The 23,937-nt window shown below is 48.7% G+C and overlaps 1 protein-coding gene across 3 annotated transcripts; it reads right to left on the reverse strand.

Moving 5' to 3' along the window:
• Positions 1-3,780: 3,780 nt before the first annotated feature.
• Positions 3,781-23,419, reverse strand: THAP4 (THAP domain containing 4). Of its 3 annotated transcripts, none has more exons than XM_052804214.1 (7): positions 23,202-23,419; positions 21,144-22,300; positions 12,929-13,088; positions 9,874-9,983; positions 8,403-8,506; positions 6,100-6,251; positions 3,984-4,115 (listed from the first exon to the last, which is right to left on the reverse strand). In XM_052804214.1, the coding sequence occupies exons 1-6, from the start codon at positions 23,276-23,278 to the stop codon at positions 6,108-6,110; spliced, it is 1,752 nt and encodes a 583-aa protein (XP_052660174.1). In that variant the 5' UTR covers positions 23,279-23,419; the 3' UTR covers positions 3,984-4,115; positions 6,100-6,107. The 3 variants fall into 3 exon arrangements, with proteins under 3 accessions (XP_052660175.1, XP_052660174.1, XP_052660176.1); XM_052804216.1 differs by lacking the exon at positions 23,202-23,419 and adding an exon at positions 22,822-22,987; XM_052804215.1 differs by lacking the exon at positions 6,100-6,251 and having other exon boundaries at positions 3,781-4,115; positions 23,202-23,403.
• Positions 23,420-23,937: the final 518 nt, after the last annotated feature.

Here is a 23,937-nt window from a genome sequence, read left to right on the forward strand (position 1 = left end):
GGTGGCAGCGAGGGCCTGGCACCCTTTGGGGCATGCTCCCACTGCACAGCTCTTGGGGAGACCCTGGAATGGGGGGAGCTCTGGGTTACCCTGGAGACTTCCGAAATACAAGGCACATCCCGGCTGGGGCCGCTTGTCCCATGGGCAGCGCAGGCAGCTGCCCTTCAGCAGGCGGCTGTGCCAGGGCTGCCTCCCCCAGCCTGGACAGCCTCCCCACAGGATCGCAGCCCTCCGCAGCACGGGGGTGTGCGGGACCAGGAGAGGAGAGGAGGGTCTCCCCCAAACCTCCATCTCAGCCTCTTCCCTCGCCCTGGCCTTCAGGAGAGCAGGCACTGGCCCTTTTGGGGATCTGCTTAGAAGAGGCCCAGTGGACTCTCCCTTCCCCTTCCCTTTCTGGGGGTGCATCCCTCTCCCCCAGTTCCCAGGGCCATATCCCTCCCACTCCCCCAGTTCTGCAGCAATGAGCAAAGCAGCACGGAAGAAACCAGGCATGGCCCCTCTCAGCATCCCCGGTGTTTTTATTTCAGAGGGACCCCGGGGGCACCGGCTGCCCCGCTCAGAGGTGGAGCCAGGGGAGGCAACATGCATGGTCCCCTGAGCCCAGCTCTTCCTCCCGGACCCTCCGCAGCCATGACGGGTCTTGGATGTTCTCTGGAGGGTAGCGGAGCTGGCTGCGCCTGTCACTGTCCCACTGCCCAGACAGGCTCCGGAGACACTGGTGGGGCATGGGGGGGCTGCGCTCCCCGTGCTCTGCAGAGAGTCTCTGGCACCAGGGACCTCCGGGGCCCCGCTGCTGCTGCCGCTGCCCCTGCCGGCCCTGCCACGGCCCCACGTAGGGATGGAATTGGCCATGGGGACGGAGGCCCACCCCACCACGGCCATCTTCCACCAGCAGGTGGTGGATGGCCATGATGGGCTGCCAGCAGAGCGGGCAGGTGGCAGCGATGGTGGTGGCAGCCCAGCGCTGAATTCATGACAAAATTCATGCCAGCATGGGTCCACGGCAGCGGGGTCTTCGAGGGGACCCAGGCAGATGGGGCAGATGTCCCCCTGCCAGGACCTCATGGTGGGTCCCTGCACCGCCAGCTCATGCCTGGGCCCCTCCAGCACTGCTGCTGCCGGGACTTGATGGGTGCCGCTGGTGAGACTCGGCTGCTGGCAGGTCACGTCTAGTGTGCTGTTGGTAGGACTTTGATGGCTCAGGCGCTGCCCACAGGATTCGACCTCTCGTGTATCGCTGTCAGTACACGGGTGGCTCAGGTGCTGCCCACAGGACTCAACCTCTCATGTGCCACTAGCAGTATGTGCCACTGGCATGTATCATTGCCCACTGCAAGTGATGTCATGGGGTGACTGTGACTCTCTGGTGACATCACAAGGCTCTCAGGGGCGCACCCAGGAGCTCCCCCAGCCTCAGAGACACACCCTGTGATGCAAAACCCATCTGGGAGCGTGCTTCACACCTCTGCGTTTGCTCAGGCCCCTTTCAAGCGGTCCCTGTTGTTGTTGGTTGTTGTGCCAGCATCACACACTCACAGAGCGGTTGCAGTTGTCAGGGGCCTCCAGAGCTCATCTGGTCCAAGCCCCTGCTGAAGGAGGGCCACCCTGAGCCGGATGGAGCCTGGGCACCACTGAAAAGAGGCAGGCTCCATCTTCTTTGCACTCTCTCTTCAGATATTGATATATATGGAGAAGATCCCCCCAGCCTTCTCTTCTCCAGGCTGAACAGTCCCATCTCTCTCAGCCCCTCCTCATTGGAGAGATGCTGCAGTCCATTCCCCATGTTGGTGGCCCTTCACTGGACTCTCTCCAGTCTGTCCCTGTCTCTCTTGTGCTGGGGAGCCCAGCACTGGACACAGCACTCCAGGGGTGGCCTCACCAGTGCTGATTCCCTCCCTCGACCTGCTGGCAATGCTCCTCCTCGTGCAGCCCAGGACACTGCTGGCCTCCTTTGCTGGCTCCACTTCAGTGTGGTGTCCACCAGGACCTTCTCTGCAGAGCTGCTTTCCAGCGAGGCACCCCCAGCGTGTCCTGGTGCCTGGCGCTGTTCCTCCCCAGGGGCAGGATTTTGCGTGTCCCTTGGTTGAACTTCAGGAGGTTCCTATCAGCCCATTTCTCCAGCCTGTCCAGGTCCCTCTGGGTGGCAGCATGATCTCCTGGTGGCTCAGCCACTCCTCCCAAACTTGCCAAGGGTGCACTGTGCCCCATCATCCAGGTCACTAGAGAAGAGGATCAGACCCAGTATTGACCCCAGGGTACACTGCTAATAATCAGCCTCCATCTAGGCTTCATGTCATTGATCCACACCCTCTACTTAAAGACCTAGGGCATCAACATTCAAAATCACTTCTCCACAGATCAGAGACTATTTGCAAAGTTCTGCCTCCCCCAAACATTCTGCTGTTTCCAGAACCATGAGAAGTTTCTGGGCTATCATTTATTGGCCTCAGTTAGCATTTTCATCTTCAAGCTGCCTTCTCCACTTTTCCCAAAAATACCATTGTAGCACTACATGCTGAAACCACCTATCTGAATCATTTTGCGCTCCCTGCAAATACACTGAGGACACCACCGCGAAGCTCAGGGAGCCGCCAGAGCAGACATTTCCAAAACCTTGAAGGTTTTAAATTCCTTTGGCCGAGAGGGATCTTGAGTCCTGAAGGAAGCTACAGGCGCAAACCAGACCCATCGTACCCTCACACACAATGGCTGGCATCAGAAAGCTTGTGAGAAAGAAATGTCACCACCAAGGCCTTCTCTAGAGCCGCACACCCACCACAGAAAGCCCTTGGAGACCATTGATGGAGAAACACAGGCAGAACTGTCTCTCCTACCTCCACAGTAGACCAGAAGCAGTGCTAGACCTTTGCCTCCCTCACTGCTGAGGTACTCAATGACACACTTCATGAAGGTCAAAGGCTGCATCATGACTGCCGAATTAGAAAAAATAACTGCTGAGATCGATCCCCACTGTTCACAGTTTCTCTTGCTGCCCATTGGCTCACAGCTGTCACCCAAACTCTTGTGATATTCTGAAGTTGGTGAGGTCTCGTCCTGACCTCCAGGAGTGCCCCAAGTCCATTCAAGTCAGCTGGATGGCACCATCAGGATCAGGTCCTGTGACAGTTCTCTTCATCCCACGGCAAGACGTAGGTGCTCCCTCTGAATATTTAAGCTGAGTTTCATTAGGCAAGAGCTGACATTCTCAGGGTCTGTCTCTGCAGTGCAAATCTGTGGGAGCAGCTCGGAACACCTGGCATTTGTTTTCAAGAGTGACCGTTAGAATTTGTTGTGCTGCATGTTTGCCAAGCCTTTGAAGAACTAGTTTCACAAGGTAGGTTGGAGGATGGCCTTGTGTAGGCCTGGGAAGATGTGGCTGAAGACAGTCACGAGTATGTCTATGGAATGTTTTTATCTTTAACTGTTCTGAGGACTGGCAAACATCCCAGCTGGGCCAGATATGCCCTCCTGTGTTAGTAGTATTGGCTGTATGCCGTTAGTACTTTCTAGATCTTTGTTGAAACATATATAAGTTGGATTCTTTTGTGAAATAAAGGGAATCTTGCACAGAGAGCTTGAGCGCTTGATTGAGTCGCGGCACAAATCCATTCCTGGTCCTGCTGCTTCTGTGGCGTTACTCAGATTGCAGAAAAGGGTCCGGGAAGTTGGATATGCAACCCACCGCCTACTAAAGAACAGGCATCAAAAGCCCCTCTGTAAGCACTGCCAGAGCAGAGGGACGCACAGACCGCTCTGCAATCAAGCCCAAAGACACAGCCATAAAAATAAAAGCTTTTTATTTTTTTTTTTTTTAATATACCATTACAGAAACATCTGAGTAACATTCTCAACACGACGGGCAGCTCCGCGGCCCTGGGGGTGAGCGCGGGCAGCTAGCTCCGGGGTCTGCCATGCCGTGCTCCCGAGCTGCCACTGCTCTTGGTGCATGACACCCCACTCCTCGCCCTCGGTGGGGAGACTCAGCCCTCCCAGTATCAGGGTGTCACCTTTTTGTAGGTAATATGGAGGTGCTGAGTCATGGGCTGCGTAGTGGTTGCCATCGAGACAGTTTGTTCAAGTTTCCCATCGGAATTGAGCCTGAATTTTCTGGTAATCTAAAAAGGGGGTAAGAAAAGAAATAAAGGAATCAAGCAAACAGCATCCACAGGCTAAATTCCTTACCTGCACTTTTGACCTTCCCTTTACCATCCTTGTGTTTGCTGTCAACGCACCACAGATGGAAGGATATGCTCACTACAGCTATGCGAGTAAACGAGAAGTTTTCTCTCCTAGTGAAAGGCAGTCCTTTCCAAAACACCAGCTCCAAGACCCAAGACCATTATCCATGGAGCAACACAGCATCCTGGCACTACTACTGACATCACCTCAGCACAGACAAGCCAACATCCCTCCCTCCACCAGAAGAGCAGCTCCCAGCCAGCAGCTCAGGGAGATGCTCTGCACTAGATGACGTCCCCAAGGCAGCCTTCAAAACCACTCAGGCTCTCTGCCAGTCACCACACCGTGCCACAGTAAGGCGTTGCTCATGCTACACAGGGAAATAGGAGCCTGCCGAGTCTCATCTTGCACCTGCAGCCAAGCTGGTGTTCAGCCGCGGGACAGGAGGGAAGAGCGCTGCCATCCATCGGGAGGGCTCGACAGGCAACATCGTCCCCATTCCTCCACCCAGGCAGGCTATGAGTCTGTCTGTGCTGCACCAGACCTCAGGAGAGGCAACTTGGGGTTGCCCTGTGGAGCACTTAGGACTCGTGCAAGCAGATGCTTGAACCCAGGCTTCAGCAGCTTCCAAACTGGAGGAGGGAGCAGCTAAGCATTCACAGTGCTCAGCACAGGTTTTAGGTCTGCTCCTAGGTATTGCTGAAATAAAGGAGAGAAGTGGGATCATCCTTTTTGAACCTCAGCTCCTGTTCCCAAATAACACTCTGGAGTACGTCACTCCAGCTGCCCAGCCTGGCAGAAGGGCCACGTAACTGCGTGGATGACACCAGGGCACGGCAGCTCCCTGAGTGAGTGCTGCTGTAAGGAGGCAGCTTGGCACGGACCCCACGCACCCAGCACTTTGGCCCTTCACGTGATTTCAGCACAGATTCACTCCACATCATCCGGAAGAGCTGTTTATACTGCCTGGTGGCCACTTGCTGCTTCCCATGCCAAACACAATCCCAGGGTGAACAGAAACAAAGTCCTGGGGACAGCAGGATAACCTGCAAGCACGATTAATTTGCAGTCACTTAAACCATCCCCATTTAGAAATTCCTAAAATGCAGAGGATTTTGCAAATGCATTAGTTTCCAGTGAAGGTCACTCAAGGGCATGTCCATGAGCTATTGCCAGTCTGCGTGCTCAGAGACAGCATCCTCTCCGTTAACACATCCATTCCTATGTCCGCAGTGTGCCCTTAATGCCAATATCCAACACGTCCTCCTCCCAGAAGGTTATCGCCAGCTGAGAGCGAAGCTACCCAGGGCTGCGGAGGACGCACCGCTGTTCTGACATTCATGAGGGTGACAGCAGGAACAGGGTCATATACAAATGATGTTTTGATTAATGTTGGCTCATCAGATGGGGCTTTCTTTGTAATGCATGACAGTGTTCCTCAAACACCCTAAGCAGGAAAAGGCAATTAAAAGAAATACAAAAGACACTCATCTTTAACAACAAATTATCTCACAATATGTGACCCCAGCTCAGGGTTCCTGAACGACCCATTTTTTATTGAACGGACCACTGCAGCTTGGACAACTAAGTCTGAATGCCAAAAGGAGGAAATGAAATGAACTGGGCAAAAAAGAAGAGGATTCTCTCTTAAAAGTGAGCTTCAGTCAAAGGCTGGCTGATGAGACCGTGGGAGGGCAAGCTCCATGTGCACCCAAGATGCACAGGGAGACTGCTACTTCCCCCACAGGAGAGGGAACATGAAGCACTGGGAAAGGGCCGTGGGAAATCACCAAATTCAAAGTAAGCAACAGCCACTGCTCTCCCCTCGTCCACAAATCCAGTCATTTTATCACAGAAGACAACCAGGTCAGTCAGGCACCATTTACCATCGGTAAAACCATACTGACTGTGCCCAATCACCTTCTCCTTCACATGTGCAGAAATATCCAGGGGCTGAAGTGAGGCTGACCAGCTTGTAGCTCTCCAGGTTGACCTTCAGGTGCTTTCTGAAGCTGGGTGACCCACATGCCACGTGTCTCCAGCCATGGGGAAATTCCACTGATCTCCATCACCTTTCAAAGATAACACAGCAGCCTTGCAGGCACATCAGCCAGCTCCCTCAGTACCCACATACTGTGAGGACAGTCCTGAAGTCTAAAAATATTTGAAAGCGTGCCTGTTCTCCAGACACTTGCAGGGGAACATGAGCAGAGAGTTTGGAAACAAACCCGGTCTAAGAGTGCTCCTCCGCTCCCTGCAGAGCATCTCTTATCTATACAGACAGGGTGGGAGCTGAAAGCCACTTGCTCCTCAGAGAGGCAGGAAGAGTCTAAAATGCTGCAATTGTGCCTTACATCACATCAGCATCGCCTCTAGCAGAGACAGACTCCCAGGGACTGCTCCTCTCTGTCCATGTGGGGAGCTCAGCACAGCAAGCACCTGCAACACAGCCCTGCCCCAGGGAACAGGTCTTCCCGCCTGAATTATGGCTCAGCCAAGCCACAGCCATCCCAAATCACTTTTTGGTGGAACACAACATTATGGTGAAGTTTTCTCAAAATGAGCAACTAAAGCAGCAGCACAGGTGCCCTTCTCAACACCTGTGGTCTCTTCATTTCCACAGGCAATTTATGCTGTTCTTGGTGAAGAAGAAAACATGTTGGAAGCTGGTTACCTGCCATACCCTCTCATTCCACTTCCTCCTTTACTAGCAAGGGCCTCCCAGATACTCACTACAACCAGTACCTGGGCCTGAGCTGCCCTCACGTGCCAGGCGAGCATCGACCTTCAGCTCGGGAGGTTCCCTCTTCCAGCCTTCAGCCAAAGCCAGCCTTGGAGCCCTCAACCAGTAAAACATTTGCTAGCTTTCTGTTGCTTTCCCCCTCTCCTCCTGCCAGTCTATCTGCTCACATTTCAGGCAGTGACTCGGAGAGGGCAGTCCATTTTATTCAAATATTTGTAACTAAGAGCTCCGCTGCCTTGATGATATCCATAGTATTTAACAGCTTCATTTCTCATGCTATAGAAAGGAGGCAATACAGCTGCTCCTGGGAAAGGAGAAACCCAACAACTTGAAACATTCATCTGAAGGCAGGAGAGTTAAGACTGCCTTTCCGGAGTTAGGACATTGTTTGTGTAGGCACATACAACTTTTGGGATGTCAGTGAATTTTGGGAGCACTCTTATGACACTGGCTGCATCTCCACAAACTCGTGCTCTCAGTTAGGTATTGGTTGGTTTTATAGTGCATAAAAACTAGGTTGCAAAATTAAGCCTTAAAGTCCAGAATAAGACAATACTGTACTTGCTGCAATCAATCAAAGTAGTGTCTTCTCTCCTGAGAGCCACACCTCACTTACCACCCTTCAAAAATTGCAGTCAGTCACTTGGTTCACATGTTATCAGAGAAAACAAAACAGATGCAAGGACACGCCAGTACCTACTCTTTGTGAGAGCTTGTTCAACCTTGCTGTCTTTCTCAGCTGCTAGTCAGCCAAGACAACTTCGTATGTGACAGGATTCCAGCGGTGACCTCAGAATGCCACACTAACTCCAGCAGTGCCATCTTACTCGCAAGCTGGCTGTACCCCATTCAGTTGCGTTAACAACAAACTGCCGCTACACACACACACACAAAGTCAAAAACCAAGAAACATTCAACCAAGACTGGAGCTGACAGCAAGTGCCAGCCCTGCCAAGCAGCCACAGATGGGAAGAGAGCCCATAGCAACTTGTGAATGCCCTGAAAAGCAAGCAAGATTTGCAAAGACAAGGTGGAGCTCCAGTGAAAGGCAGGTGTTCCTAAAATACCCTGATGAGGCCCAATACTGGACATACCTTACGTGTGCACCCTCATACTGTGATTAATCCAGAAGACCAGCATTAAGAAGTAACACTGCTGCTGTACAAGGGCATTTAGACAAGACTTTCTTATTCTCTTCTGTAAGGACCTGCTACTGGCCACTGCTGGAGACAGGATTCTGGGCTGGCTGCTCTGATTCAGCACCATCAGTTCTTATCTTAACAATCCCTCTGGGTCTTGTAATGTACAAAATATCTTCTGAAGGCTGTTACAAAAAGGATAAGCCAGGATCCCATGCAATATTTCCAAGAACTCCTGATGGCAATCTGTAATTAAAGCATGCCAATCAGCCTGTCCTCTCAACTAGACACCTTCTGGGGCTAGCAACACTATGTGAATTGCTCACTGTGTGTGCACTCACCTGCTCTACGTGGGGCTTCTTGGCAAAGGAGATCCTGGCTATGGAGTGAGAAGCTATAGACAGCTCTTGTCCATTCACCTCCCCTTCCTCCACCTCCACCAGACCTAGTGAGAAGCAAGGTCATAAATATTATTAGGCTACAAAGGTTACTTAACAATGTCACACTTATTAGGCTACATAATAGACCACCACTCTCCCTGAAGAACAGTTTTATTTGACCTAGCAGATATCAACAACTACAGATCCACGCAACCTCAGACATGCCATGCTGCTTAGAAAAGTCTAGCCAGACTTACTCATACAGTGTGGGATGAGCATCGCATTGCAACTGGCATTTTTCCCTTCAGCGCCTGCTCTAAGTTTTAGATGCAACTTTAAGCATCAACTGGGTTTTAACACTTTCACTTACAATAATTTAGATGTGGTTCTCTCTCTCATTCAGTCCCTGTAAGGTGTGTAACAAGTACCAAGACACTACATACAGACAGTGGGAGGTTCTCCTAGTTTAGGAGCTAAGAAGACTGCACTGAGGTTACTCTCTGAGATTGTTAAGGGAACAGTGGGAGAGAAGCTCTCCTGCTACAGTGCCGTGGAGGCTCTTGGTAGTGCCACAGCCTGGGCAAGGTCTCTAATAGGGAACCTGCTATACAGGTCACACCAAACACTCCTAGATGGAGAGGCTGCAAAGGGGGTTTAAAACCACCACAGCCCCACCTTGCCAGGGCCACAACCTTTACCCTGCACCGCAGAATCAAATATGGCAAGTGTTGACATTGGTAACAACAGCTTAAGTGGGATGTTAAACCCGACTCTGCTTAGAAGGAGCAGCTGGTCAAATATGACACTAGCAATAGAAGGACAACTCTAGACCCAGAAGCTCATCAACTAAGGCATGTACTTCTCTATTTCTACCACAGGGTCAACTGTGGCCAACCCACAGGAGCAGTGGGAATGAAGCATCTTACCTGTACGTTTTCCCCCTGCCTCCCCACAAAAAAAGACTAGGATGCTACGAAGGCATCAAGAATGTCACTGGCCACTTATCACCTGCCATTATTAAGGCTCGGACTGCAATTCTCGTTAAAAGGCAGGGGTTCTTTTGGTTTACAAAGCTATGTCTGAAAATACCAACATACCATCTGAGGAAAGGATACCCCTCGAGCTTCCTGCATGAGCAGTATTTCGACTTGCAGTCCTTTCCTGTCACAGAAAGCTAGAAAGCCACACTGTCTGGGCAAAGGCACATAGCCAGTCCTAGAAACTCAGTGCTTTTGACACAAGCTCATTTATTAATTTGTTTTCACTGTGGGTTCAGCGCCATCAATTTGATGCTGCTCTTTGGCACTGAACCCACAGTGAAAACAAATTATATGAAACTGTGAGAGGTGCAATAATTTTCTGGAAAAGTGATAAAATGGCAGAGCAGTGTAAGGACCTCTTCTTCTCCCCAGCATGGATATCAGGTGTGTACCTGTGTTCTGGGCACTGATGAAGGCCACCTTATTAGTGTCAGGCTTGAGGCGGATGAATCCACATTCTCGGTGCATGGGCTTCCTGGTGTCCGGATGGAAGGCGTTGAACCTGAGGGGAAATCAGAATACAAAAGCTGCTGTTTGTTGCACTGAAAATACAGTGTTTGGCCTGGTTTCGTCTCAGAGGAAACGGTATTTTATTTAACCTCATGATTGCCTGCAGTATTACTGAAGAGTAAAAGACTGACAACGCTTCACGGTTGGGAGATGTAAACGTGTAAAAATACAGTTACATTACAGGCACGGGTATTTCTTAGAGCTGGAGTTAGTTATTTAAGTTCAAGCTTCATATTTTTCACAGCTCCTGGGTTTTTCTAAGACCTAGCTCAGAAACTCTCTCAGGAAGTCAGACATACTCTCTCTCAAATATTTCCTTTTCTCAAACAAATATCTGGAATTACAATATCATCATTATTTAGCTTTTAAACCTAGCAAGTTGGGGTTTTTGTATATTACTTGCTGCAGGCAGTAACAGAGCAGACTTCTTTCTCCCACCATCCCCTTCAAAAAGGAAAAAAGTTCAGCTCAGATTCTTATTTATTCTTCATGAGGCCTGAGAGTTGTATGTTTGGTCACCCATAATGTGGGTGATTATATATATCACACATGTTCATATATTACATTAGTGCTACAGCATTCCCGAGACTACACAGGTAACTGAATTACACAGCAGCTTAAACTCAATAGTAAGCTAGGTATCTATATAATGTAGCAGACTATCCTATTGCTGTTTCTTTATTCTAGACTAATCTCTTTCTTTTCATAGTGTTTTTCATAGAATTTCCCACTCTGCATCCTTCTACAGGAAAGGAGACAGAGGCAACCTCAGAGCTGCTGCTGCTAAATCTGCACCCAGAACTCCCTCATGCAACAGCAGTTTCCACACATGCCTCTGCTGTGCAGCTGGGATGTGCGTGCTGGAAATGGCCAACACCACTCACCTTGGCCACTGTGACCTGTCCTGGGACTGGGGATATGCTGTATTGTCAGCTGCCACCCAACGGTAATAGGGCAAGTGTGCAAGAAGAACGTGACCAAGGGGCTTGTCCAGGTGCTGGCACAAGGCAAGCAGAAGCAGTTATTTAGTAAAGCAGCACTGAGAGCTGAAAAGTCCAAAGGAACTGTTTCCTATCTGAAGTAAAATATAATGAATCACGCAGAGTCAACATTTCCTAGAAGACCAGCAGCACAAGGTGTAGCATGTGGTACCCCTACACATGGTACAAGAAACCTGTGGGCTTCAAAAAACTGGAGACAAAGAAGGGGGAGCACAGCTAAGGCATGCAGTTAGGGAAGAGTCTGGGTGCCTTGCAGCTGCTTCTGGCTCCCCAGTGTCCTCTGGGTACAAATACACAAATTACTCCTCCTGTTTGGCTTTGTCTCTATATAAAGGTGGTCTCCTTTTAACCATGTGGTTATAGAAAGAACAAGGAATGACTTCTATCGGTGGTGCAGGGCTGTATCCCTGCTAAGGACTGTCCTAGCATCTCAGCCTCTGTGCTCTGCAGCTAGTGAAGCCAGGTACCCTACAGAGTCGTGCCTCATGGTGGGATTATCTAGAATCAAAGGAGGAACAAACTTAAATCAGGCTTCTTTCAGTGCTTGGAGTATTCAAGAGATATGGCCTGTCTTGTAACAGTCAAGTGGCACTGCTCCAGGAGCCAGGAAGGCACAGGGTCTCTGTCCTCCAAACCTGGTGCCTACTTTCCTGATGCTTCCCAGAGTTCAACAGCTCTGAGCTGTATATTTCCTTGGCACAAAGAAATCCCAAACAACAAAAAAACCCAAACCAACCAACCATGACTCAAATCAGCAACTGTTCAAAAGTTGGAAAGGGAGGTAGGGACAGAGCATGACTGTTGGAGATTTGTTTCTTTCAGAAACTGGACTAAAAATGTCACATGCTGAGCTGACAGTTCTGTCACAACACACGGCGCACACCAGGAACACAGGGCATCTTTCACACAGTGTTGGCATCTTGTAATTATTCTTTTCTCTGGTTTTCAAAGCAACAAACTTTCCAACTCACCCCTCCCAAATGAGTACTGGAGCAGCACTGAACAGTTAGCTAACATGTCACTTCTCTTCCTCCAGATTTCTTTTTGTTTTCTCTTAGAACAATTACTTGCAGACAAAGCAGTTAAGCTATCTGTCTCCTATCCCATATAGCTTGTTAAACACTTTAATTTTTCTCAGATTTTCATGGTGGTGAAGACTGAGGATCACAGTTTAAAATGGGCAAACTTGGCAGCCATGCCATAGCTCCTCCATTTATTATATCTGTAAGTGGGAGTTTCACAAAGTAGAATGATAGCAGTTGTAATGCTATTACCTGAAGATTAATTTCTAACTAGACAGCTACTGCCAGCAAGAAGAATGATGGGTTTTTTTCTGGCCATGAGGACAGTACATCTTTTGGCTAACATATGCACCCAGTGCACATCACATTAAAGTGGAAGAATCACTGGTCCTTCAAAGGCAGGTGCGGAATTTGCACAAACAATAGTGAAGTCCATGCTGGGGCCATTCTTGGTGCCTGAAGTTACTCTCGCTATTCTAAGTTACAGTCACATTCACAGCACCCCGAGTTACTTCTCACTATGTAACCCTCAAGACTGGCAGGCCACAAGAACTGTACACTGCATGGTGCCCACAGTCCCAATCCTGTCCACATGTGCTTCTGCATGAGTTCACAGGTGTGAACTCACTTTTGAAAAGCTCTGTAGAAGTGCACTTTACTCTTGGGCTAGTGAAACTTCAGTGACTGCAGGTGTGCAGCTCTGGGTATGTTGCAACAGCGTGCCAATTAATCACAAGTTTTAAAGGAAAACGAAAGTCAGCCCATGCAGTCACATATCATTACATCGTCTCATTTGGTAGGTGAAAACTTGTTTACTTTGCCATTGGAAAAGAAACACAACCAACAAGTCTCACTGGAGCCATGCCTGCTCCAATCCAAAAGCTACTGCCAACACAGATAACCCCTAGACTTACGAGAAGTTGAGCATGGGTTGCCCCACGTGAGAGATGTGCACTTCTTCCAGGTACTGGAAGGGCTTCATTGTAGGGAAGGTGCCATCTCCTGGCGGGTCTGAGAGCCAGGTGCCCAGCATCCAGGACAGGGGTTCCATCACAGGATTCAGCTGGGGAGTGTCTGTGGAGGAAGAAGAAAGAATGAAGAGAGAAAATTCAGGGATCTGTGCTCTACAGCTTGCTGCGAGCTGCTTACAGCTGGGTGGAGGTGAACACAAAACACCTCAGAAACAGTCTAATGCACCAGCAATGCTCCTCTCTAGAGCAGCATCAGCTCCAAGGTGCAAGGGGAGACTGGGAACAACAAACAGTCACAGAAAGTAGGTCTGTTTTCAAACCTGCTCTTGGCCTTATATAGAGCACTCTTCCCGGTGGTCCATTTCTGACTCCTCTCTGTAGCTTGATCTGAAAAGAAAGCCCCCTCTCGTCTACACGCAAGGCAGAAAAAGACTGAAATCTCAGTGTAAAGAATTATCACTAAATGATAATTAAATCTCTAATGCTCTGGCCTGATTTTTCTCAAGCACCGAGTACGTACCGTCCCTGTTTGTTTCAGAGACCAAGGAAATGAGTCCTCACTTCAGAGGAAAAAGAAAATCACGCTGCATACATATTCAAGATCAAAGTTTGGCTCTAATTTTTTTTGAAGAGGTTAACAAAGACCTGCACTTGTACAAAGAGACAGGGATCATTCAGAAGTTGTTCTACTTAGGCTCTGGACTAAGGCTAAGTAAAATGTTTTAAAGACTAGAGTGCCTGCAAGTTAAAGCGTAAACAGAAGAGAAAGCTATTTCCCATCATCATTGCATTTATTAAGAATCAACCAAGGTCTGTTTCACAAAATGAAAACTCATTTTAGAAGAGCTTTGATAAACAACGGCTTTGCATTTTGCTGTGATTTCAGAGGGTGTAACCTGAAAAAAAATCAAGAGAAATGGAGACAGACAATTTAAAGCCATGTGAACAGCAAAGCAGTTCCACTCCTAAGGTGTAAGCAGGGAAAGTGATATGGCACTCACATGATCTCAGGAAAGACCAATACCAATAGAAATGAAGTGCCCACTACTCTAGATTAGCTATGTTATGCAGACAAGTATGACTGAAGTATACTTAAAGCATGTCTTCCTCCCACTCACTTGATAAGTGACTCATACTGGCAGGGTGGGAGTTGAAGGGGGTTGTTTTCCACACCTAGTGATATTGCCTAATAAAAGAATAAGCTACCTGTCCAGCTGGTCTCAAAGGCACAGACACAGCTGCAGGGAGAAATTATGACCTAAAAAGGTGATGCTGTGGGTAAAAATTTGCTTGATCAGTCTGAGTTTCACTGTGCTCAGTCCCAAACGTCAGGCTAAAAAGACTGAGCAAGGAGGAATAATGGAGAGTCCGCACCTGGAATGCCAGAGGGGGAACAGAAACTTTCCAGGGTAAAAGAGAATCACCATTTTAGTTATTTATTCTCCCACAGATAGCAGGTTTAGAAAGCCAGCTGGCATGTCAGCAAGATGCTGCTAATTACTCTTCTTTATCCTGAAGTATTTTGCAAGTGAAGCAACATGAGAAAACATGAGGGATCACTGTAAAATAGGTGATAAAAATCTATGGCATCAGAGCCAGCCTCTGCAGAGACTGTCCTGCCAGCCTGTGCATTCACCACCAGCTTACCAAGGTGTTAAGAAGGGGTTCCTACAATCCATACAGCAGTGTTAGTGTACCAGAGAGTAATTCATTGTACTTACCTTCCACCTGTACTGTGAGCAATCAAAGCAACAGAACTTTATTTTCTGGTGCAGCAAAGACGTTAACACAGTGATGACTGATAACAAAAGTCCAAAATTATTGCTACAAGAAACCCCATACTTCTACACTGCTTCTTAGGAACCAGTTTCCCTTTCTACTTCATGTTGAGAACATGCAGTTTTGCGAGAAAGGAGAGTATTGCTACCCCGTCCAACTGCTATTTGCCTTTCACTTCCTACTGCATACGATGCATTTCTTTCCAAGCTTTTTGCAGGCTCAAACTCCCACCGTGGAAGGGAAGAGCAAATCTTTGGAAAGGCTAGAAGAGACTGCAGCCTGGGCTGCTGCTGCCCTCTCCTGGGTCAGGAGGTAGCAACAAAGCCTAGGAGTGGGATACTTTCTGTCAGACTGCTTGTAATAGGGAGCTTGTACTTCCTTCCCTTTTTAACGATCTAAACTCTTGGCACATCACTTTTACAAACAACATGCTACTATGGCTTAAAAAGTAAGTGTGTGATGTTATCAAGAATACAAACCACATCTGAGAATTTGCAGTGCAAGAGACACCAGCCACCCTTCTGCATGTTTAAAGCTTCAGACTCAGATGGGGTCCTCTTAATGCCGGTTCTCTTGCATCCACATGCAGAGTTTCTCTTTTATCTACTAACAGGGAAGCTCACACTACAGCCTCTTTCTCAACAAGGACATTCCTGGAGCCACTTTCCCCTACCAGATCATACACTTCCTTGAAGCCATTAGGGACCCAGCATCTTCAAGACCTTCGCTCCTCAATGAAATTTGACTGAAATCAGCCACGACGCTCCCAAATTCCAACAGCTTGGGAGACAAAAACTACAGGCACATAAGCAACCTGATCACCTAGATCCCTTTTCTTCAGGAAACCACTCAGGCCAAAACTGCCATGGTCCTGGGCACAAGAGTCAGCTCCGTTTCACCATCTGACCCCACTTCATCCCTCCAAACTCACGGATGGACTGTTTCCACATCTTTCACATTCACGGAGGGTTTAGAAGTCAAATCCCTCCCTGCACTGTAACAAAGTCAGACCATAACCGGCTGTCCACGCTTTGCAGTGGGAGACAGTATACTCTCCCTGCCCTGAGACAAACCAGACAAAGTGGCTGGACAACCCCCTCAGGCCATGTCTACACAGGCTTCAGCCAGTGTGGCTCTCAAGTGGGATCCTTGGCACAGAAAGCCACGCTGGCACAAATTCCTACACAGCTTTATCAGTAAAACTGCAGCATAAGCAGCCAGCTGGTTCCTAACAAGGCAGCTAATCTATTTCCCCTAAGCTGGGGAATACTTGCTGCAGGAAACTTAAGAAAAAAACCCAACCAACCAACAAACCCCAAACAACAAAAAAACCCCAACTCACACAGCACCTTCTCAGTCTTCAAAGTACTGGGTCTACAGCAACAGCTGGGCAGCCTCCTGCAGTCCCTTCTTCAGCTGAGTCGCTTACTAGATTTAAATCATCATCAAGGTTCTGGTAATTAAGGAGCAGCCTTGTTCAGCATACTTTTTTGATATTTAAGTACAGAAGGTGGCTTTATACTCCACTGCACTTCCCTGACTGTTGCACCCCTTTACGCACTTTGCTGATGCTCCCCCCAGTAAACCATTCCTAGCACTGACAAGCTCTAGCTCCATCTCTGCTGTAAAAGCTGGGAATGTGGTTACATTCACAAATTTTCATCTTATGGCCTATCCTAGTAATTAATTTCATGACCAAGCACCAATGTGTTATTGCCTCTGTTTCTAACCTCTGTGGTAAAATGTTCCAGTGCCTGTAGTCACTGCCAGAGTTCTCCTGCACTACAAAACAGAGAAAACATTTTAAAAATTATACACTACTATAAGAACCATGAACATCCTACCTGAGCTTACCTCAATATGTTTTACTTTCTCTCAAGTTTTCCTTAGTTAGCATTTTCATTGCTTCCTAGTTGCAAGCTGTTTTTTTGTTGTGAGTCATTGCCAACTCACTGCAGAATTAAACGCTTAACGCGCAAGCTGTATAGGCTATTAGGGAAAAAACCTAGAAGAAACATGACCATTCCACTGGGGGAAAAAAAAAAAAAAGCAACAGCAGAGCAAAAAAGTCTTGTTTCCCCCCCTCCAACCACCTTTCTCTCCAAGGGGGCAGTGAAAGAGCCATCTCTCTGCTCAACCGAGTCCCAAACCTGCTGCCTGTCGGGTCAGTGCTGCATGTACTCAGGTCATAGGTGCTATGAAGTCTCACCTAGCCTCTCTTGTGATGCCTTGTGCCACAGATTTAGCCCTGCTCTTAACCTATGCATACATATTCCTACTCTTTATGTCACTCTTAGCTTACTTTACAGCTCCCTTGTTCTTTGTAACACCCGCTTACTCTATTGACCAGTCTTCTACCCTGGCTGTTCCCATCCCAGACAAGGCAGAAAAAAAAATCACAAGCAGCACCTGCCATCTCAGAATAAAAGCATTTTTCTTCCAAAATCTAGCTCCAAGTTAACATGCAGCTGGCAGGTTAGCAGTGCCTGCCCTGGTAGAGGCTATTTTTCTGACAGCACACCTTTGTGATCCATTATAAGCATTAATTTTCAAGCTAAACTGTACAGGGACCCATTGCTGTTCAAGTCCTGCTCAGACAGATGAAAGTACAGCATCTCACATCTGTGCAAAACCCCACTTCTCAATGCCACTGAGGAACATGATTTTGCTATTTGTTTCCTGCAAGACGAACAAAAACCTGTTGCCACCTTGATAGGAAACACCACCTTGGCCCCACAGACCAGTCGTCAGGACTCCATCTCGGCACAAAACCAGACATTTAATGTTCGAGTCCTTCTGCTTGTCCCCAAAGTTCACCAACTATGCTTCATTCATATTTAAGAAGTATTATAAATGACGCCACTTCTATGCTGGCTTTGTACAAATACTTAAAGACAAATCTAAGCTGGAAGGAAATATGATTTCCTACAGATTCCTAGCAAAATTCTAACCATTTTTCACATGGACGCATTCTGCAAACTCTCCTGCCTTTAATATGACCTTCATGAAAGCAGACATGCAGTGTGGAAAAGGCTCCACATATGCTCAAACGGCTGAATTCTAACAGCTTTACCTCTCTGATAAATACAGACCCTTCAATCGCATTGAATCATACCTGCGTTCGCTCCATTGCCAGCCATAGTTTGCAGAGTTATTTTTCTATTGCTAGGTCTAGCTCTCTAACCACCTTTGCTCACCAGAAAGTGTTTTGCGCAGGGTTGATAAGATGGCTATAAGGGAAGTGATCTCATTATTAGGTAAGACAGTTATCCCGGTGCCTGCTGGGAGATGTAGTTTTACAAAAGGACAAAACTTGAGCACATTAAGACAAGGTGATCTTGTGAAAGGACCATCTCATATCTCCTGTCTGTACTAGCACTGGGGGAGCATGATGCAGCAAAGCTGTGAAACCTTCAAGCAGAACAAGATGGTCAGATAGTACTTGTATATCACAGGACAGTGCTGTTAGACTAGTCTCCCCTTCCCCAGCACACTGGATCTGTATTTGCTTGCTGGTTCTCCCTAATTTCTCCCAGTGCATCCTGCTGTTCTCCAGAAGATGCATCTAACCTCGTTCTGCCTGGTGCACTGTGCCTAACCATGCTCCTCTGCTGGAAGTATTCCTCTGCCTTCGGTCCACGGACCTCAGAAGTGGCCCACAAAACAGAAGGAAACATTTTCCTACCAAACAAGAAAGCAAATTCAAAGTTTACATGCAAAAGGTCATGGTGACAGCTGTGCAGACCACAGCCCAGGGCTTCTCCTAAAACCAGTTAGTCGATCCCCGTTAAGACAGGCTGGGAAACACTGCTTGAGCTCACCGTGACAGTTCAAGCATGCCGTGAGCCAAACTCACCCAGACTGAGTCACCGATCCTCGAGTGTGGCTGGCAGGGACTGCGTGTGCAGCAGTTTTGCAGAAACCTGCTCTTTCCAGCCGGTTGTATTTTGGATACAGCCAGCAGAAATTTACTTGTCTCATTGGAGGAAAATATCAGTTGAGAACTAGTACCAAAATGAAGGTCTGCTTAATGGGTGCGGGCCTAAAGCTCGTTTTTCTGCTCACGACTTTGTGGAAGCAGCTGAATGTCAGGCAGCAGCAAAGAGATGTCCCGCAGTCTGTGGAGTTGGGATGCAGACACGTAACAACTTGCATGGTCAGTCCAGTCGGTTACTTTACTTACACTCCCCATCCCCAAGGCACTGCCTTTGGAAGAAAAAAACATGCAGGCCCAGGTTCACAGCTAATAACATCACCTCGACTACACATCAGATGATTGAGAACAACTGAAATGTAGCTACTAACAAAGACTATAATTATTATTAACCTAATATGTTACCTGACTGTATCTTTATGAATACCAAAAAGCCTTTCTTCAATTCAGCTTTGTATTACAGTAAAACTTAGTGTCTAGCATAAACCAGACTCTGCCAAGCAGCAGTCAGCTGCACTTCATCAGGTATTTTGACCACCATAAACTGTTACTATGAGCGCACAAAAAGCAATGCAAGGCAGAAGAGCACCAAGATTAAGCTAAAAAAGAAGAAGAAGAAAAAAAAAAGCCAGCCAGCCAACAACAAACCCTTTAAAAAAGTCACTAGCCAAAGGGTTCCATCAGAACTTCCCATCGCACCAAGCTACAATCGCAGAAATGGTTCATTTTCACATATTGATCTCCAGTTTTGTTGATATGAGACAGCAGAACAGGTAACGAGTTAGTAAATTCATTTTAAAAAATGACATTTTCCCTTAGAAAATAGAATATGTAGTTCTTATAGAAGATATTCTTAATATGTAACTCTCACATTCTCAAAGACATATGTATAAGAACATCCATTTTGGGAAAGAAAAGAAAAATCATAGCGCTTACTAGAATAAAGAAAAACATCCTTCAGGACACTCTTTTTGCTATTAGTATCTCATTGAAGATATTCCAACAAAGCTAGACAGCCTTTTTTTATATATATATATATATATATATGACAGACAATTATGGAACCCTAAAATTGTATTTAGTTATTTTCTTTAGTTAGACACCAAAACAATACAAAAATACAGACCAGAACGTACAAATAAGACTATGTCAATCTCCCATGGGGGAAAAGAATTCTTTTCCCCCCTCTACCCAAATAGAAGCATGAGTTTTCCCATACTTTGGAAAATCAAAAACACATGGGAAAAGTAGCATTGGGTATTGACCTTCAAGAATTTTGTCAGGGTTTATTTTCTTGCACTTGAGCGAGGAAATAGGCCATGCGATAATAGTCTGGAGAACTTGTCTGACTATGCCAGTATCACATTTCTGGCCATGTCTAATACTACAAGGCTTTAGAAGAAGCCATGAGGTTTCTTCTCCTAAAGAAAAAGAGATGCAAGAATTACCATCAGGGGATACCTGACCATCCATTGGTGACTTCTTCAAGAAAGCCCCAAGTCATGCATCCTTCACAAGGCAACCCAACATTTTCTCAGCAGCCACACATAGATCATTAGATGCTCCTAAACTCTTGCCCCAAATTGTATCTTGCAACTAAAGTCATGCAAAAGTTTTATCAGCTGTATATTAAAGAACTCTTTTTCTTGCAAGAGAAAGGGTTACGGCCCGATTCGACTTCTCTGCAACAACCTTTTTACGCAATCTCGTCCCTTGCTGAGTTCCCCTACATTTTCCAGTATCTCAATTTTTTTTTTTAGTTAGTAGAGAAGTCATTCTCCACGTCTTCCCACTTCATTATCCATTTCCTGACTTTTTCTGCCTTCCAAGGGAGGAAATGATCAAACCACACACAGACATTCAATCACAAAAAGTGACCTCGCTGTGTATCATGACATTGTCATATTGGATACCTACCACCTCACTTATATTTCATATATCCTGAGTACTGAGTGCAGTATATGAAATCTAAGATCAGAAGTACTTCTTACATCACTGGAGAAGACTACAACAGCTTTCCCAGATACCTGCTGCCCATGACAGCTCATTAACACACCAAAAAAACCTCACAGGCACACTCCAAAGGCAGGCAAATCCTAACAGGTGCTACTGAGTCACAAACAAGTTAAAATAATCCAAGAAGAAGAAGAAGAAAAAAAATTCATCAACATAGTTGTCTGCAACACCACGACCTAGTTTCCCATGCCACACCAGGAATCACCTTGGAAACTTTTGGGACATAAGAAATAGCTCATGTGCCCAAAAACTTAATTATTTCACCTCTATCTGTTGGTCTAATGCAAGCTACTACTTCTCCTTCCAAAAAAACATACCTTCCTCATATCTTTTACCCATCACATCTTTACAACCCCTAACTTAAATAGACTCTTATTGCTAAGAAAATGGTGAATTCTGACTCAATGCAAAGCCACTGGGAATACTGACCACAGTCCCGGGATAGCAGGCTGTTCAAGTAAGGGAAACTGATCCTCTTCAGCTCATCTAGCTTCTCCTTCAGCTTCCTGACTTGACTGTCAGAGCGACTGATCCTCTGCCTCAAAAGTTTCAACTCTCCATTCTTCTTTTCTACCTGCTCACGCAAGCAGCACACCTGACTTTTGCTCTGCCTGGAGGAGAAACAGTACGAGTGGAGGGAGTCGATGAGCTTGCAAGCTCCTGAGGCCGACATGATGACCTCGTTGATTGACATGGGGTTGGCATCTGTGTCACCCTTCCGCCCCACCACAGCCTCAGCGGCAGGCTGAGGGGTAAGGTCTGCTGGGGACGCCGACAAACCCTGGAAAGGTTTCTGAGGGGTTGCAGTGAGGGATGAAGTAGGGGAGCCTTCTGCTACGGCCTTGTCGTGTCCCATAAGATGGCTGCTGCAGCTTGGTTCCACGTCTCTCTTTGGCCTTTTCCTTTCTAGCTGCTCTTTTGGAAAAGACGGCCTCTCTCTGGCATGCTTAGAGGAAAAGCTGTAAGAATGAAGTGAGCCGATGAACTTGCAAGCACCAGAGGCAGGAGGCGTGAAGTCATCGACCGACACACCACTTCTGTCTGCTACCCAGCTCCCCATCCAGGTGGCTTTAGGACAGTCCTCCACAGAAGATCTCTCAGGCTTTTTCTGAGGTCCAGGCTTAGCAACCAAGTTGTCACCTAACGTCCTTCTCCGAGGGCCATCCAGCTGGCTGCGGAGGTTCTCTTCCTCCTCAGACATCGATCCGATTTCCGCTTGCAAAGTCACGTCCTCCATCTCTTTTGTCCCTTGCATCACCATGAAGTCCTGGCCAGAAGATGAGGTCCTCTGAACTACCTCATGGTCTCCTTCCCTTGGGTCTTCTCCATCCTGCAGTGGCACCTGGCTTGCTATTTTTCTTCTGCTTCTGACATAATCCAGGTTGTCGTGTTTTTTCTCTACAAGCTGGAAGATAGTAGGGACAGCAGTGGGCTTCAGCAACCGGTGCTGGTCTTCCAGCCGCTTAGAAAAACTGTCTTTGGTGAAGTGCTCGCTGCAAAGAAAGGAATACTTGGTGGGAGTCCAGTTGTCTCTCTGAACAGCTTTTAGCCACTGAATCAGACGCTTTGAATCCTTCAGAGGGAATCTAAAAAACCAAACAGACAAAACCCATGAAAAGTTAAGTTGCATTTTAGAAATCGGAAGGGTTGCTACTCTTCGGTTTAGGAAATTCTCACAAAAGCTGTGTTTTAACAGGTTACGCTCATTTGAGGATTATTTCCCTTTGGGCCGAAACACTCAGTATTCGTTGCCTCCGTTAACAGCTCTACTTCACCAGCAGCACAGAACTAGAAAGCGTTATTTCTCTTTCCATCAGCACCGGACCCATTATTCAGCTGCCTGTCCACCCTAGGATGAATGCAGCAGCCCGTCTGCAAGGAACGAGGATGCGACAAACCCCGAAACACCCCCGCCACCCCCTGAGCTCAGCCAACACGTTGTCCATCCCCTGTCTCCGTAACCCTGCTGATGTTTACGCCAGGTGTATTAAAATGAGGTGTAAAAATGCCTCGGACTGAAAAAAGACCCGAGGATTTGGACGAGACACCTTTTCCAAATGGGCCGGCAGCGGTCGCCCAAGATAACGACCTTCCCTTGGGGACTCACCGGTGGCAGCATCCCCGGCGAGGCCCCTGCTGCGGGCAGAGGCAGGGGGACACAGGCCAGGCCGTGGCGTGAGCCTGGGGACCAGGCCCCGCGGCTGCCAAGCCGATTTCTGGAGGCGTTAAGGAGCCCAAAGCCGGTCCCCAGCGCTGAGGGGAACAAAGGGCGGCCGCTGCCGCTCGGGGCCCGGAGGTGCCGGGGAAGGGACGGGCGAGCACGGCGGGGGCGGGGGGGAACGGGACAGGGACGCGACGCAGCCGCCCCCAGCCCGGCGGCTGGGCCGGAGCGTAGCCGGGGGGGGCGGGGATGAGGGAGGCCCGGCCGCGGCACCTGCAGAGGGCCGGGGGCGGCGGGGCTGAAGCGGGCCGGGCGCCCGCCCTTACCTGTGGAAGGAGACGGCGCCCCGGTGCGCCTTCCCCTGCCGGTTGGAACAGTTGGCGGCGGCGCAGCAGATCACCATCTCCGGCCGCCGCCGCCGCCGCCGGCCGGGCCCGCCCCGGCCCCGGCCCCCACCCGCCGGCCCGGGCCGCCGCCAGCCGTACAGCAAGATGGCGGAGCCAGGTCACCCCGGCCGCCCCTCCGCTGCTGGGGAAGGGGTTTCTGTACGGCACTGCCGTCAACCAAGATGGCGGCCGCCTGACGGCCGCCGCCATTTTGGCCGAGGCGCCACCGTACAGCGCTGACGCTACGGGGCGGGGGGAGAAGGGGGGGGGCATCGCTGCCAGCACTGCTCGCTTGCCTCCTCGGCGCCGCAGGGCGTCCGCCTCCCCGCAAGCACGCTCGGTCCGCGGCAGCCGAGCCGTCAAAGGCGTCTCCGAAAGGGGTGGGTGTGGGGAGTTACCCCCTCCCCGGGGAAAGAAGGGCGGGGCTCGGCCGGCTCCGTACAACACGATGGTCGCGCCCGTACGGCGGAACTTCCCCGGGAGTACGTGTCACCGGCTGCTCCCGCGGGCGCCGCGAGGAGCGAGCGGAGCCCTTACTCGCCGCCACGCCGCCTCCCCCAGCCCCGGCTCCGCTGCCGACCCGACGCCTCTCCCCGCTCCGCGCCGCCCCTCCGTATGGCAAAATGGCAGCCCCCAGTGCGCGGGGGAAGCCGCACAGCGCACCGAACCGTGACGA

Source organism: Harpia harpyja, chromosome 12, assembly GCF_026419915.1.
Source record: "Harpia harpyja isolate bHarHar1 chromosome 12, bHarHar1 primary haplotype, whole genome shotgun sequence".
NCBI lineage: Eukaryota > Metazoa > Chordata > Aves > Accipitriformes > Accipitridae > Harpia > Harpia harpyja.

What these genes read in the sequence shown, in the direction of transcription:
- THAP4 (XM_052804214.1), bottom strand. Translation starts at nt 23,278, where the DNA reads ATGGTGATCTGCTGCGCCGCCGCCAACTGTTCCAACCGGCAGGGGAAG. An exon ending in GGCGCCGTCTCCTTCCACAG is followed by an intron (nt 22,301 to 23,201) that starts GTAAGGGCGGGC and finishes TTGGTTTTTTAG; the next exon opens with ATTCCCTCTGAAGGATTCAA. An exon ending in AGAAGCCCCACGTAGAGCAG is followed by an intron (nt 6,252 to 8,402) that starts GTGAGTGCACAC and finishes TATCTTTGAAAG; the next exon opens with GTGATGGAGATCAGTGGAAT.